The sequence below is a fragment of the Athene cunicularia genome (genome assembly GCF_003259725.1).
Source record: "Athene cunicularia isolate RWA chromosome 2 unlocalized genomic scaffold, athCun1 chr2_part1, whole genome shotgun sequence".
In the NCBI taxonomy this organism is placed as follows: Eukaryota; Metazoa; Chordata; class Aves; order Strigiformes; family Strigidae; genus Athene; species Athene cunicularia.
The window spans coordinates 129,963,213-129,978,177 of NW_020799095.1; the positions used below are offsets into that span (position 1 = coordinate 129,963,213).

Sequence of the window (14,965 nt, forward strand, 5' to 3'; positions counted from 1 at the left end):
ATGCACATAGTAATCCCTTCTGCATGACAGTTGAGGAATTACCAAACACAAACCTGATGTATGGGCAGGCTAGTCCCCACAGAAGCAGGACTCCCACTCTTGCACCTTACTAGCAAGGGGGTAGATTCTCCTGCTGTCAATGTGATGGGGGGGCCACATGGCTGTTCTGGCCAACCTCAGAGCCTCAACTCAAATTTGCCTGTCTATCCTAACCAATTTCTAACAGACCCTTGTCTAATATCCCACTTTTATGCCAGGTTCTCCATGTTCCCTTGTGCAAGATCTTAAAGCACTGAAATCAAGACACTAAGCAAACAAGCAGAGTGGGGTGCAGTAACTTAGTCCTTTTAAGGTGGGCCTCAGTCCTTCAGTTTTCTCTTGATGCTAGGTCCCCTCTTCTTCTCAGCTTCCCCTAGCTCCAGCCTTACTATGGCTCTTGGAGAAAGTTGGTCAGGTGAATAGTAGCAAACCAATCTCCTGCCACTGACAGAACACTCCTGTCAGCGGGAGGTGCTATTAGGATAGTGATGCTGTACACCACTTTACATTGCTACAGCTTCTTACTTTCAGTGGAGCCAGTCACAGATCCCATGAAACTGCCTCTGCTCCACTCCACATCTGTCTGGAACCACTGGCTTTGTGAAAACAGTACCCTATGCTACACCACTGTAAGGCAGGAATAGATCAGCAGACATTCCTACTTCAGTCATAGAGTCTGTACTATTTTGTAATTCACTGTTAGCTAGTCTTCCATGTGATTAAGTGAAACATTCTTTTAATAGCATTAACTAGGATAAGTATTTAGCTTCTCTTTAAAAGAGGCCAGTTTTCAGACCCACCAGCCCTTTTAATAAGCTGTAGCCTGAACTTCATGTCAAGGTATGCCTGTCAACAAATGGGGCTTCACACAGCTTTCTCACCTCAGCTGATCGAAGCAGAACAGGAAAATACAGGGGACTATGATATCAGAAACTACTGTGAGTCAGAGATAACAAAAAGTAGAAACAAATGTTAATGGACCATAGCAGTCAGTCAGCTGACACTTCTATTAATGCATCCTATCAGTACCTCCCTTTCCTTAACTTTTGTCTACTGGAAGAAATGACGAAGAGAATGGAAGACTTGGAAAACAGGCTAAAATACTGACCAGAATTTAAAAGTGTATACTACACTGTATATTTATACATACAAACTTGTCAGAACGATTTTCTTAAACTGGTTCAAAGTAGAACAAATCATCCACATGTCTGAAGTAGCAAAGATTTTAAATCCCTGCATCTATATACTATGTGTTCTGTCTTGCATTGATTGCAGATAAGAAATGTTGAAAATTTTATACATATAAACAATTTAGTAACTAGCAAAAATTCTAATCAAGCAAAACTAAACAACTGAAATAAGCTATGCAAAATAATAAAACAATTATTTTTTGAAGTGTAACCATGTTTTGAAATACTTTTAGGGTATGAATTTACTTGGCTTGCTTTTCTGCGTTTCCCTCCTTTACTCTGCTAGTATTTTAAGCACCCTGTCTGTGTGCATATATACAGTTCTATATATACATACATATATAAAAACAGAACAAGTGGGACAACATTCACAGCAATTTGGTTTCACTCATTCTTCAAATGAGTACTGAGATCAGTTGGAAGTAAAAATGCAAATTTATACATCTGTGTTGAAACTGTAATGTAAGTAAAAGCACAAATTGGAAGTCTGCTGGATTATCAGGGTGTCATAATCTGAAGTTTCTTTTATCACATCCAGACCATGTAACTTCTCCCTGCTGTTCCTCCGTCAGCATTCAATGATTCTCTAACTTTCCTGAATGCAACTAGTATTTAATTGATGAAAACATTCTTTGGGCAATACAAATAGCTGCATGCCTGTCCATCAAACACTAAGACAAATACAGCAAATTGCTTCCATCCTTTCAGGCCAATTGAAATGCCTTGAAGTTTTACTTCTTTCCCTTGGCAGAAAACAGTATGCTTCTGCTAGCTTTACTTCCACACTAACAGCAGTATCTAAACTATCTCTTGAAGTGATCCAGACCTGTGGTTTAATAGGTAGTGACACCAGCACTTCCTCCTTTGCTCTGACACATGTTGGTTTGCCTCTTTACTATCTCCAAATGGAAATAAACAACTTCATGCATTCCATACCTGAAGCAGAAACAGCTGCAGCAAAACTAGATGAAGTGATCTCACATAAGCTAATGAGTGCGCATGGATAGGTAGCAGCAAGCTTTAAAAGGTACTTTGTGCTTTAGTATACTTTGGCAAACAGAATGCAAGTCCTGCAAGGATACCGGTACATATGATTTTCATTAGGTGTTTCTTTTACTGCATGTCAGCAAAGCACTGGCACCTCCATTAATAATCACTAGTAATAAGGAACATCCTGCAGGCACGGTCTTGCACAAAACAAGCACAGATCTGTAAAGATAGTGTCCTCAACAATAGTGACTTGAAAACATCCAACTCATCTGTCTTTAACGTAACATCTTCAGAAAACTAAAAAAGGTACTAATTTAAAGTTAGACTTGAGAACTTAGGTGGTATCTTGGGATATGTAACATCATACTTTCAATGTCTAGCAGCTATCCTATTTGCTATTTATATATATTCTCTCAGAAGGAAAAAGGGATAATTTGCGTTAGTACTTTGTGATTGACTTGGTAAAAATAGTGTGAATTTTTAAAATGTAAGTAAATCCCTTGAGATCCCCCACCAATATCCTAAATTTGCTACTGTACCTCACATTACGTCTTGTTTTTGCATTAGCACTCCAAAACTGAAAATTAGAGCAGACCTAGACTATTGGGATTTGGCACCATACTTGCCATGATCAAGTCTTCCTCCACTTACCTCTCAAGATCCACAACTTCTTGAGAAAGAAAACAGTGAGTTTTGTCCTGTGAAGGTTATTTCTAACAGAACAGGAAACACAGCAGTGGTAATCAATCTTCATTTATATAGTATGTGCCCTAAAACCAGCAAAGGTATAATACAAATTTTTTGTAAAACACATCTGTAACCAGTTTTATTGTAGAAATAACACTTTACAGCATTTACTTCTCACTGGTTTGTTCTGGCATGCTTCTAATGATGTCAGAGTCACCTGTAAAACAAAAATATATTATTACAAGAGGATCCACAGAAAAATCTGTTTTCAGAAATAAACCAGAAAATAAAAAAGACTCTAACATACTGATTCCACAAATAAAAACCACAATAGTCTGTTTCAAAAAAAGTCATTGTGATGGCTCAATTAAATATACCTGTAACTACTGTGCTAATCCATACAAAATATTTTTACAGTAATTATGTACCTGTTACTAGCATTTACAAAGCCAGTACTAGAGCAACAATCTAGTCCTGGAGGACACAATGCATAGTTTTAATATAGCGAATGTCTAGCCTCCCCTGATCACGAAAATATCAGGACAGCGAGAATATTCGCATTACATAGTGGTAAAACTTGCAGTTCCTTCCCCACCCAGAATGAAACCTAGAAGTAACATTTTGAAAATCATGTTTACAGCTCGTATTTGAATACAAGCAAGCTAAGTAGTTTTCTGAATAAACATCATATTCAAACCAATGTAATTTGGGGAACATATGGTGAAAGTTAAAGAAATCAAGTCCACGTGTATTGTATTTTGATCAACAGAACAAAAGATTGATTCTTCTCTTAGAAGATTCTGGAAAGAGGTTGAGAAGTCACCTCATGAGCAGTCTGTATCAGGAACTTGAGCAACCCTGGGACAAAGAGTGCTTACACTTTTAAAATGGAATTTTTAATATGATTTTCAACCCTGGATTAGTATCCACCTGCATACAGGTTATTTCTGTATATATATCATTTTGGGAAGCAAAACCACTCACAATCCTGTCTTAGATTAACATCAAACAAGGTTGATATAAACAGCACGTTGCACAAGCTCACATTCTAACTGATGGGCTCAGAAACATGTACCATGAAGTTGCTTCCCAGCCACTGAATTACAGACTATGAATGCTCACAGGATTTAGCAGTAAAAGGAGCCATACGCAAACATAACCAGCCATAATTCCAGGTTCTAAGACCCTAGGACTCACAGAAGAACAGGATCTTGATCAGAGAAACTGTAATTAAAGAGTTCAACCTGACAGAAAAGAACAGCAAAGTGTGTCATCATCCCTGAATATTACTTGCTCAGTGCTGCTACTCACAGGTAAACAGAGGAACCACTGATATGTCCCCAGTTGGTTACTATACTGCAAGAGACATACCTGGATCAATGATGGCCAGTGTGCACACTCTGTAGTATTTTCCGCATGCTGTGCCCAGTTCAATGTTGTTGCCACTATAATGATGGACACCAGTCTTGGCAAGCATAGCATAGTACTCAATCTCTGATTTTCTGAAATTAAAAAACTAGGTGTTACAGGACTGACAGGGGATTCTGATTTGACTATAAAACAGCAAGAGCAGCTTTAATTCTAATCACACTTAAACTTTACAGTTTTCCTTCCCACTCAGAAAACCGCATCTGTTCCTTGCCAGACAATATCACTACTGCATTGTAGCTCAGGAACCCTTATCCAGAAGTGTGCTTAAGGTATTCAACAGCACACCCACTTCTGGAGTGCAAATCCTTAAGGTTGCTCCTACACATGTTCATTTCTACAGGGAAGAAGGGGATTCAGGACTTACAGACTTCCAAAAGGTTGTAGGAGCTATGCCAAAGTACATAAGTGACAATCATTATTAATGCCGATACCCAGAGGCTGCTGCTAGCTGTTAAAGAAACTGTATATTGCTTTTAAAAACAAAAGTCAATCTATATTCCCTTCTCTTCTGACTTCCATCAGGAGATTCTAGTGGTAAATACTGTTCCTCAGGCACTTTTGGGATTCCCACTAACATGCTGCCTACTGTTAACAGTGCCGCCATTTCTCAAGTATCTAATTTTGGTTTTCTGCGTTTAGTTTCTTGAATCTGTCAATATCCCTTGGTGACAAAAAGGGCCAGAAATTTAACAAGGAAACTGTCAGGAAGTTAGCGAAGATTTCATTCTCAAAAAAGCAATTTCACTAACCAGGAACCTAAATTTATAACTAACTTGGACAGCAAATTTTCTGTTCTTCAAATATTTCAAAACACTGTCAATACCAGTTTCCTTACCTGTAAAATTATTTTCCAATACAGTACTTTGAAAAAACATAGGAATTCAGCCCCACTATACTTTTAATGAACGCTATCACAGCGTGAAAAGCTTACAGTATCTTCACTAGCGCAAACTCTCTGAATTAGAAAGGTAGAAAAATGTTGGAAAGCATTTCAACACATCCAGACCCAAAATCATTATATATCAAACAATCCATCACTTTTATTTCATAGCATTCTGGAATATTCCAAAGTACTCTGCATAATAATTTGCTGTAGCAATTAACATGACATAACATACCATATTTGTACAGAGAATCTGTCCTGCTTTTAAATACATCTGCTTACCTCAAAGCAGGACAGTTGTTGGCTAGGATGACCAACTTGGCTTTGCCCTGCCGAATCATTTTCAGAGTCTGTTTGTATCCTAGCACATATTTACCACTTTTCATAACCAGCTGAAGTCTAGAGTTTATGGACTCTAGGGACTTTTTCTGAAAAAGAATGTAAAAAAGGATAATAGTATGTTACTTTACATTTTGCAAGAAAATTAACAAATTCCAAATATAAGCAATCATTTAATAATTTCCCTATAATTTGCAATGCAGAATAAGAAAAGCCAGCCTACCACATGAATATGGGAAAGCTTGCAGAGAAGAGGGTTGCCACTACTGTGTCTTCCCAACTTCATAAAAATACTTCTTAAACATTTATCTTGTAAGAGGAAAATACATCTTAAAGCATTGCTGCTGCTATCTACATATATTAGTAACACCCGGGCGTATTTGACAGGCAAAAGAGCTCTCAGCTAGTCAAGTTCAATACTACCTCTGTCTTGCAAATTTTGGAGCCTGTCTGTCTCTTCCTAGGGCACACACTAGTAGCGTTATATCAGTTAGCAGAAACAAGTAATCACAGGCAGTACGAGCTGACACTCCCAACGGGAGAGCATGGTACTCATGACAACAAGTTCATCTGCAAGAACGAACACCTCCAGCTAACAAGAAACCCGTACTTTCCAGAGTCGCTCTAAGAGAAAAGCAGGACAGGAATTACAAAAGCTGAGCCCCACCCGCACCGGGAAGTCAGCGCCAGCTCCCCCTTCCTCCAGCTAGCACAGGCCTTGTAAGCAGCCCGGGAGAGTCCACAGGAGGGAACCGAGATCAGAGAAGCCGGTGGTAGGCGACCGTAGGGTGCGGCTGACAGACTGTGCAAGGAAGAAGGCACGACCCAAGCTCAGAGGGCCGCCAGAGACATCTCCGGCTGTGCTCAGGGCCCCCCGCGGTCCCAGACCCTGCCGGGGGCCACTCTGCCTCCTCGCAGCGCGACCCGCCCCCCTCCGCCGCCCCGTCCATTAGTGGGTTCAGCTTGGGTGTCCTTAGTAAAGCTCCCGGGTTTGCTGGGGACAATGGCACTTCTCTCCCACCTTGCTGTGCAATGGCCTTGGCCCTCATGACAGCAGCTCTGTCCTCTGCTGTGCTGGAGTCACAGTGCAGGGAAACCTCCTCCTGGCCCCCATGGGCTCTGGAAACCAACAGCTGGAAAATTAGCTTGCTGAACACGCATGCGCTATGAACATGGTTATGACATGAGGTTCTCAGTTTCAGGCTAAGAACAGTTATCAGTCTCACAGTGGTGTCTGGCCTAGGACAGACACCCCAGGTTGGGGCAGGGAGAAGCAGTGAGCACCACTCCAGCTGGCACCTTCCTGGGCATTGCAGTGATGAGCAAAGGGGGTGTTCAGGGTGTGGGTTTGTCACATTATCCTGTGACAGACCTCAGGAGGAGGCCCAGGGTCCACCCACAGGACAGCAAGTCTTCTCCTGGTATGACTTCATGCTCTTAGGACACACTGCACCAGAAAGGTACCCCCGAAGAATTTAATTTTCTTATGACATTACAAAGCTAGTGTAAAAGCTTTTCTAGATTTGCCTGGGTTAGCACAAGCATGGGAGGGTCTTGTGCCCGTTGGATTTAGGAAGTCTGATGCCTTTGCTGATATGGGATATGTAGCAACTAACTAAAAAAGCCCATCCAAAGCATGTTGTATTCAGTTACTCTAGCATGGTTGTATTAATAGAGCTTATTTCAAATAAGGAGAATAATTTATAGCAATATACTGTTATGCCTTTCTACTGGCATGGCTACCTCCATGCTACCTTTTTTCTGGTATATGATCACACGCCTTAACAAAATATTTATAAGAGGCTAACCTTCTCAGTGACAAGCAGCCTTTGGTCAAAACGCACACCATCATCCCAACTACGTTTTCTGTGTAGATGAGTGATAACAACCGTAGGTTTTGACAGATGAGTTCAAGAACCTAGATTAAGATCTAAACTGCTAACACTGAGATAAAGATAAAATAAAGGTATGTTAGAAAAAAAATATCACCAAAGTGGAGCTTAAATATCCCAGGTGAAATAGTCAGACATTGGTCCATCTCTTATTGTAAACTCCTCTGGGAATAATTTCTAGATTAATCACATATAAATACGTACTGTATCAATAATAATAATGTTACATTTTGATGTGTCTTTATAGTCCCATTTCACTCACTGAAATGATTTTCAACCCTTTATAGAGTATAATTAAATCAATTTTGAAGTGTACTTCAAACTTTTATTTTCTTTGGTAGCTGAAAGCTAAACTCCATTTTGCATTTTACTGTTTTCTTGTTCCGCTTCCTCTCTGTGCCCCAGCACTCAGGTGCATTGCTGTTATTCCTACCATCAGATTGTGACTTTGCTTTTAATTCTTTAAACTTTTACCTGGTTTTACAGTCATCTTTTCTTGCTTGTTGTAATTACTAGGAAGAGAATATAAAGCTCAGTGGTCCTCGTAAAGTCCTCGGTGCAATTCCTTTCGACTATGCCACCCATGTTTTATGTGATACTGCAAAATGTGGAAGTTGTGCACAGCTCCGGAAGAGGGAGCTGTTTTCAAGGGTACCCTTGAAACCTCCGCTCAAATTAGGAGAGAATGAAATTCTCCTTCAGAGTTTATAAAACTAGTTCTTTCCAGTGATGTGTTTTTAAAATAACCCTGCATTTCCTAAAGAATTTTCTGACAGACACTTTGGTCATTGGACCCCAAATTCTGTCCCTAAATCTGGGTGGAATAAGGATCAGTGGGGGGAAATAGAGCAGAAATGGGCACTATTGTCTCTCACCCCCCAAATCTCTTTTGTGGCCACAAAGACCTCTCCTGGGGGTCTGTGGTCCATAAAATGCCCTTTATAAAGGCAAAGGGCCAGTCCAAGTCAGATGAAAGCAACACTAGAAGGCAGAAAAAGCTTTGGCCCCACCAACATTCCTTAAACAGTATTATACAGCCACTCTTCTATTAAAATCAGCAGCTGGGAGTGAATGGGTATTAACAATGCAGGTGTTTGAGAATTAAACCATAGGGGAAGGTACATCAGGCAGAGTCTGGCACCCAGGCACCCTCCGTAGGGGATGCTGAGCTCCCATCCATGACAAGGCCATGATACAGCAGAAATAAAAGGAGGGAAGGAGCAAACATCGACATTTCCAACAAACAAGTCTCAAGATGGAAAAACCCAGGGAGCTGCTGATAACCTTGAGAAAATCACCATTACTTCTCCCAGCACTAACAGCAGGTACCGTGGCTATAGCCAGCCCTCCTGCCTGCCCCACTGGCCACACTCAACCAGGGAGGTAATTCCTTCACATGCTGACTCGGGTATTCCTCTGGCTCTGCAGGCTGGTACGTGGAAGAAGCAGGGTCACTCCTCCTCCCTTACTGCTTCTTCTACCCTGGCCCTTCTTCTACCCTGGCCCTTACTCTGCACTTGCTTAGTGAGAGGGCAGGGGCAGAGTTTCCAATGGAGAAGGAGATAATTTAATCCAAATCAGGAGAGCAGTGGCCTTGAAGGAAGTCTCTCACCACCCTCATTCCCCCCAAAATGCTGGTAAGGTTATGTAAGAAAGCACCAGTTAGAGATATAAATCAGGAGAGTAAGAGCACTGTGGGAAAAGTCACTGGTGGAGCATCCCAAAAATTGGAGAGCAACTTCATCATTTTAGACCTGGAGAAATGTGAAACCAACTCAGCGTGTCTGAGAAATTCTAAGTAATCTAGAAGATGGAAAATATTTAAGATAATAAAGAAGCCTTATTTTCTTTGAGTCTGGACATGAAATTACAGGTTCCTGAGTCATGACTGCAGTAACAGTTAACAGCCTTTAGTTGAGGCCATAACTTCATGACATTACATCAACTTCAGTAGAGATGGCAGCTGAAAGAATTCCCACCCTGATCTTTTTCTAAAAGCTCTTTTTAAGTCAAGTCAGTGCTTCATTTGGTAACACGTCCCACAGCAGTACTGACACAACCAGTGGGAAGTTCTGCAGGGGGTGGAAATGTGCAGCCAGGGAGGGGGAGGAGAAAGCATAAGGCAAGGAGGTCCCACGGCAGCACTGACTGACACCAATGCCAGCGTGCCAGCAAACAACAGTGCAAGCCATGACAGCTGCATATACGCATACTTGAGGACAGACAAGCAAGCTCATGTGTTTTTCTTCACATGTTGGGGCTGGCTGGGATCACCCGTGGGTCTCTTGCAGTTCAGCTGCAAGGAATAAGCACTAGGCATGCTGCAGAGTGGGCCCATCCATGCAGCACAGGCACACACGTTTCTGCAAATAAATCCCAAAGCCACTTTTTCTCCACATTATGGAACCCCAAACATTGCCCCTTCAAGTGCAATGGTAATAATACTGTCAGCTCGTTAACAGGATGGTCTCACTGCAATTCGAAAAATGACATGTACTCCAATGACAGTAAAATGAGGCACTAAGAAAAAAGGTAGGTGTGCTAATTATGTGTACTGTTGTGGATGGTGTATAGTTAACTGAGAGAAAAGGTTGGAAAGAAGAAGAGGAAAAAGAAACAGTACTGAGGTCTAAAAAATGAGTGTACATGACACCCAGCCTGGGATGGATCACTGTTAAATTCTCTGAACTTCTGAGATCCTCATCAAGCTGAAGCAGCGGCACCACTGACCATGAGAGAAACTGGGAATCACCCTGACAGCCAGAGACGCAGAGGAACATCTGAAGCTGTACCCCTGCTTACCCCCCTTCCCTGAGCATCAGCAGGCAAAGAGTAGAGCTCAGGACTTGCTCCTTGTCAGAGCTGCTGGGTGCCTGAGACAACAGGTACTGACCCATTACCAGCAAAGAACCAAGAAACACGTGCTGTGATTGGGGGGCACTTTCAAGTTGCAATGTCTGCTAGAGTCACTGCAAGGCAGAGGCAGCATATTTTCAGCTATCCTTCAGACGCCAGAGGTCACACGCTAACCCTGAAAGACAAGATTCAATTCCAACAAGAAGACTCATCTTTTGAAAAGCCACATCTTTATTTTACCAATATGACCAAAGTATACTATTTTGATAGGATGAAAATATGCAAAAATACAGTCCTGTTCGTTTCTACATTTTTAGTCCCATCAAAATCTCTGCACAATTACACAAAATGTTGTCTGAACACCTGCAGCCATTATTTTCTCCTTCTGCACTTGTCAGGGCTATTAAAAGTGGCAGACTGTGTTTTCTGATATTCATCGTGTTTACAGCAAATGCAAACATGTTAATCCAATTTTCACACAGTCATGCACCAAACTATCCCCTCTGGTGTCAGACAGACAAATGCAGCTCTTTGTTTCAGATTGCTGAGAATTTGGAATCCCAGAAGTGCACAGGTCCACTGGATATGGATGCGAACGAAGGGAAGCTGTAGAGGAAAATGGGCCTAACACAGAAAGGTTATCTCATTAAGGACGGGGAAAATCTTGAGTTTAAATACTGTCTATCATGAATACCTGGGTATCTGCACACCTTGGATATATTTTCAGCCCGTAAAAGGATGCTAAGGAGTATGTGTATATGCACACATAAAAATATATAAATACATATATTTGTAGAGCTGTATGTGTTGCCAGCTTAAATATAGTGCCAGTACAACAAGATACTTGGATTTTATAAGGGCCAAATTGTGCAGAAATCCACAGGTGCTAATTTCTAAAGACAGTAATTAGTCTGGTAAAATCTTCAGATTCCCTCCTTTCTAGGAAGGTATATCATAGGAGCTAAGTTTCAAGGTCACTGCCATCCCAGGCAAAACAAAAATAGTGGTTTCAGAAGGCAGTTCTCTGCAGTTCATAAATCACAGAGCAGCCTTCAGGGGAGCTACACAAATTTGCATTAGACTTGAATTATCTGCCACAATAAACAATTTAGAATATTTTACTGCTTGGTCAGTACTGGTCTTTCTGTACAGAATAATCAAAGAGTTGAGAAAAGGAGTCACAGTTTAAAAAGAAAACTCATGATTAATATAATGTTCGGAAAAGTCTGCTGCGATTTAGAAAACCAGAATTTGGGTCTATCAGAAAGTAGATATAAATTTAATAGCTACAGTACGAATCATATCTAAATATTCAAAATTATTAACAGCCAGTGAGCTCTGGAATGAGTGAAACAAGCTTGATCATGTAGCAATAGCCTGGGAAATTTAAAAATTGCCACAACCTTGGAGAAATCTTTACAAAGCTTGCTTTTGGAAATGTATATCTGCTTGTGTGTAAGAGGACATAGGTATTTGTTGCTCTACCTCTGGTGATACAGCTAACCCTGAACACTCCCAATTTACATTTTAATTTCCCAATTTATATTCCTGAATAAAATAATTTTCCTTTGTAAAAATGTTAAACTGTTGTTAAACTACTTTGGTACTGCCTTCATCTGGGGCAGCACCACAGTGGTTCAGATTAGAGAAGGCAAAGAGTCTGTGGAGAGGGGCCCTGCCCAGGGGAAGGGATGGGAAAGCTACCAGGGATTTTCATCTGCCAACATCATGCTGCAGCTGCTAGATCACTTGCTGTCTTTTTTGGGGACTTTGTACAAGCACAGGGCATAGCTTGTGAGTGCTGCTGCCATAGCCCTTGCTCCCATACCCTCTCGCTCCCTGCCCCTGCCTACTCCCGCCACTTGTCACGCACCCAGGAACCTCATCTCATTTTCAGTCTCACACTTATGTCTCACTTCCCCAACCCTGAGACTCCTGCTTCTAAAACACCTCACCCTGCATCACTGGAAAGCCCATGTCACTGCCACTTACCCTGGCCAATAGGTGAGCACGCTAACACAGTGATATGCACTATCTAGAAAGCAGAAATAAAAAGGTCAAGCCTAACTGGCATCTGCCCCAGCCCTGTCTTGGCCTCAGCCATGTTTGCTTGGACATACAGAAGCTTGAAGAAGGGAGCATGCACTAGTTCACATTTGCACAGTGAACTCTTGATCTACATCAGCATGTGTAACCTGCCCCCAAGGTAAACCCAGGGAACTGCTGCTTTTGGTGGAGGGGTGATCATCTTGGTGCTCCCAGCAAGGCAGGCCAGTGGCACACAGGCAGCTGCGGAGCAGCATGTTACCCTGAGGGAATGTGTTTGTGCCAAATGATCTGCAGCGGGCACATGTTGCTCAAGCCTGACCCATGGCAATACAGATGATACACCAAGGGGCAGCTTTGTCCTACCATGTCCACCTACCAGTTCTGTTGTGTTCAGTCTTTCTGCTGAAAAGTTGCAACTTGTCCTTTACCCATGGGAGGAGGGAAGGAGACCATGAAAGTGTTATTTAGTGATTCTGGGCGTCACCTGCCAAATGGTCCTTGAGTTCTCATTCCTAGTCCTGTACCTTATCCAAGGTCTGTTTACAGAACAAGAAGTACAAAGCAGCCCTGACCCTCCCCAGTGAGCGCCCTTGGCTGCTGATACATGCCCACACATGTTCCCTCTCTTGGGCCTCATAAATCTTGAATTCCTTTCTCCACTGCTTCAGTGAGATGGATGGTAGTTGCACTCTGCACAACTTACCCTTTGGTTAGGATATGGAGGGAATCAGGTACAAAGCTCTGCAGGCAAGAGAACTGAATGTAGCTTTTAGTTTTTTATTTTCTTCAGTGCCTGGTGCTCAATGAGTCTGTCCTGGTGGCCCAGCCTCCTTCCCTTGTGCTCTGAAAGAACATCTTTGAAATAAAGGTGGGATATCAGATACGTTTGCCATCCCTCCCTTCCATAGGTGCTGTCTAGAGGCAGCTTCCTCAGCTGTCAGGACTCCTTTGCAAGCACAGATGCTTCTACTTTGACGTCTGTGGCAGCAGAGCCCATCCCAGTTGGTAGGCAATAGGTGGGTGCCTGGGTGTCTTCACACAGACGTCCACCTCTGACACCGAGGTACCTGCATCTGTGCTGTACAGGGAACCCACGGGTGCTGTGTAGGAAACCTGCCTAGCTCCCACCACAGCACTGTCAGGATTTCACACCAGCTGCATGAACATTAAATATTTCTGAAATTAACTTTGAAGTTGCTAAGCCATTTGTTGAGTTCCTGCTTTTGTGCTCATACAGCAACATGCTTTGCTAATGCTAGTTACCAGCATTTCACTGTCTAGTGTCTGGTAGAAATCTTATATATAGCCACAGAAAAATCTATACAGCCTATATTTTTTTCTATTTTTTAAAAAAGTGTCCTAAAAATGAACTCAAGCTGTGCAAGCAGAAGTTAATGTGTTTAGGCTTGCATGGTGTATTCCCTCCTGTGTTGCTCCTCATATGTTTGCCTGATTTCCCAGAGTGACATAGGTGCACTCAGTGCGCACTGCACATGCCATGAGTCTCACAGCACCGGGTACACCTTCTATCCATCCATACAGTATGTACCGTGTCTGTATCAGTTTTTCCTAGGTGCGCCAGAGCTTGACACGTGTCCTGCAGTGACAGTACAGATACCATAGGGTATATATACCACAGGTCCAGGATTTCCGTATGTCCTGCAGGCGCGCTGGAGTTATTGCTACTGCTTCACCTTGGCTGCAGGACATCAACAAACCCCAGACAAACGTCCAAATAGAATATGATTTGTCTGAACACATTTCTGGATGGATAAAAAACGTTTATTTAGAAGAATGGGTGATAATTTGAAGGACACATGTCTTGGGTGCAATAAATAAAATACACTGGCCCTGTTTATGCAAGCAAATATATGTCAAACATTCTTAAGTCTTACCCTCTGGAAAGTTTCTACACCACCCGGACTTCCCTGGACATCTGTTGATTTGCCTACACGCAAATATAAAAATAGTATTATCTTTATTTTACCTTTAAGGCTGATGGTAAGGGTGTTAGAGGTGGCTGCTGAATCCAGGGGACCCTGCAACTCAGGGATTCCTCCTTGCTCCCAGCTGCAGAGTCCCGAGGTCTCCCCATCCCAGCCCCACGGGTGCATCCAGTGCCGTTGGGGTTTGCCGGGAGGGCCGGTAGCGAGGCTGAGCCCCCTCTGTGCACACCCCCCGGGATGCCAAGGCACGGCCCTGCATGGAGCAGCACGCACCACACACCCCGGCCGTGCAGACAGCCCCGTCCCGCAGCTCCTCTCCGGACTGGGGTTCCCTACAGAACCCCCCCGCGGTCTCAGGTTCACAAGCACAACCACATCCACGGACCCTCAAACATCTGCGTGGCATCCAAGTCCGCCTAATATCCCCGCCCAGACCCTGGCCCCCCTTACCCGGTGACGGCTCTCCCTCTGTTCGTCGCCAGCCTGCCCTGAAGTTTGCTAGCGAGTTCTACCTACACGTACCCGCACCCAGGATTAAATTCACGGGTGCCCGGCTGCTGCCGCACGGGCCCGCAGTCCCCTTCTCGGCTGCTGCCACAGACCTCGCGGCACCCGCACGGCACACGGAAGGAAGCCTCAAGGGCGGATGGATGAACAGGGCGG

The 14,965-nt window shown here is 43.0% G+C and overlaps 2 protein-coding genes and 1 non-coding gene across 7 annotated transcripts in view; 1 reads left to right on the top strand and 2 right to left on the bottom strand.

Moving 5' to 3' along the window:
• Window positions 1-2,837, top strand: part of MATN2 (matrilin 2) — a 76,963-nt gene extending 74,126 nt beyond the window's left edge. For all 5 annotated transcript variants that reach the window (XM_026842026.1, XM_026842027.1, XM_026842029.1 and 2 more), the window contains one exon: window positions 1,094-2,837. In XM_026842026.1, the coding sequence (XP_026697827.1) occupies window positions 1,094-1,146 (53 nt within the window). In that variant the 3' untranslated portion in view covers window positions 1,147-2,837. The remainder of the gene's footprint in view (window positions 1-1,093) is intronic.
• A 119-nt stretch (window positions 2,838-2,956) lies between these two features.
• Window positions 2,957-5,666, bottom strand: RPL30 (ribosomal protein L30; the record flags this gene model as incomplete). The annotated part of the gene is made up of 3 exons (XM_026842035.1): window positions 2,957-3,123; window positions 4,278-4,408; window positions 5,503-5,666. Coding segments are annotated over 3 exons (345 nt in total), but the record flags the coding sequence as incomplete, so codon positions are not given.
• LOC113477439 lies at window positions 3,333-3,467 on the bottom strand. The gene has a single exon (XR_003397904.1). It is a non-coding gene; the product is annotated as a small nucleolar RNA SNORA72 (small nucleolar RNA).
• Window positions 5,667-14,965: the final 9,299 nt, after the last annotated feature.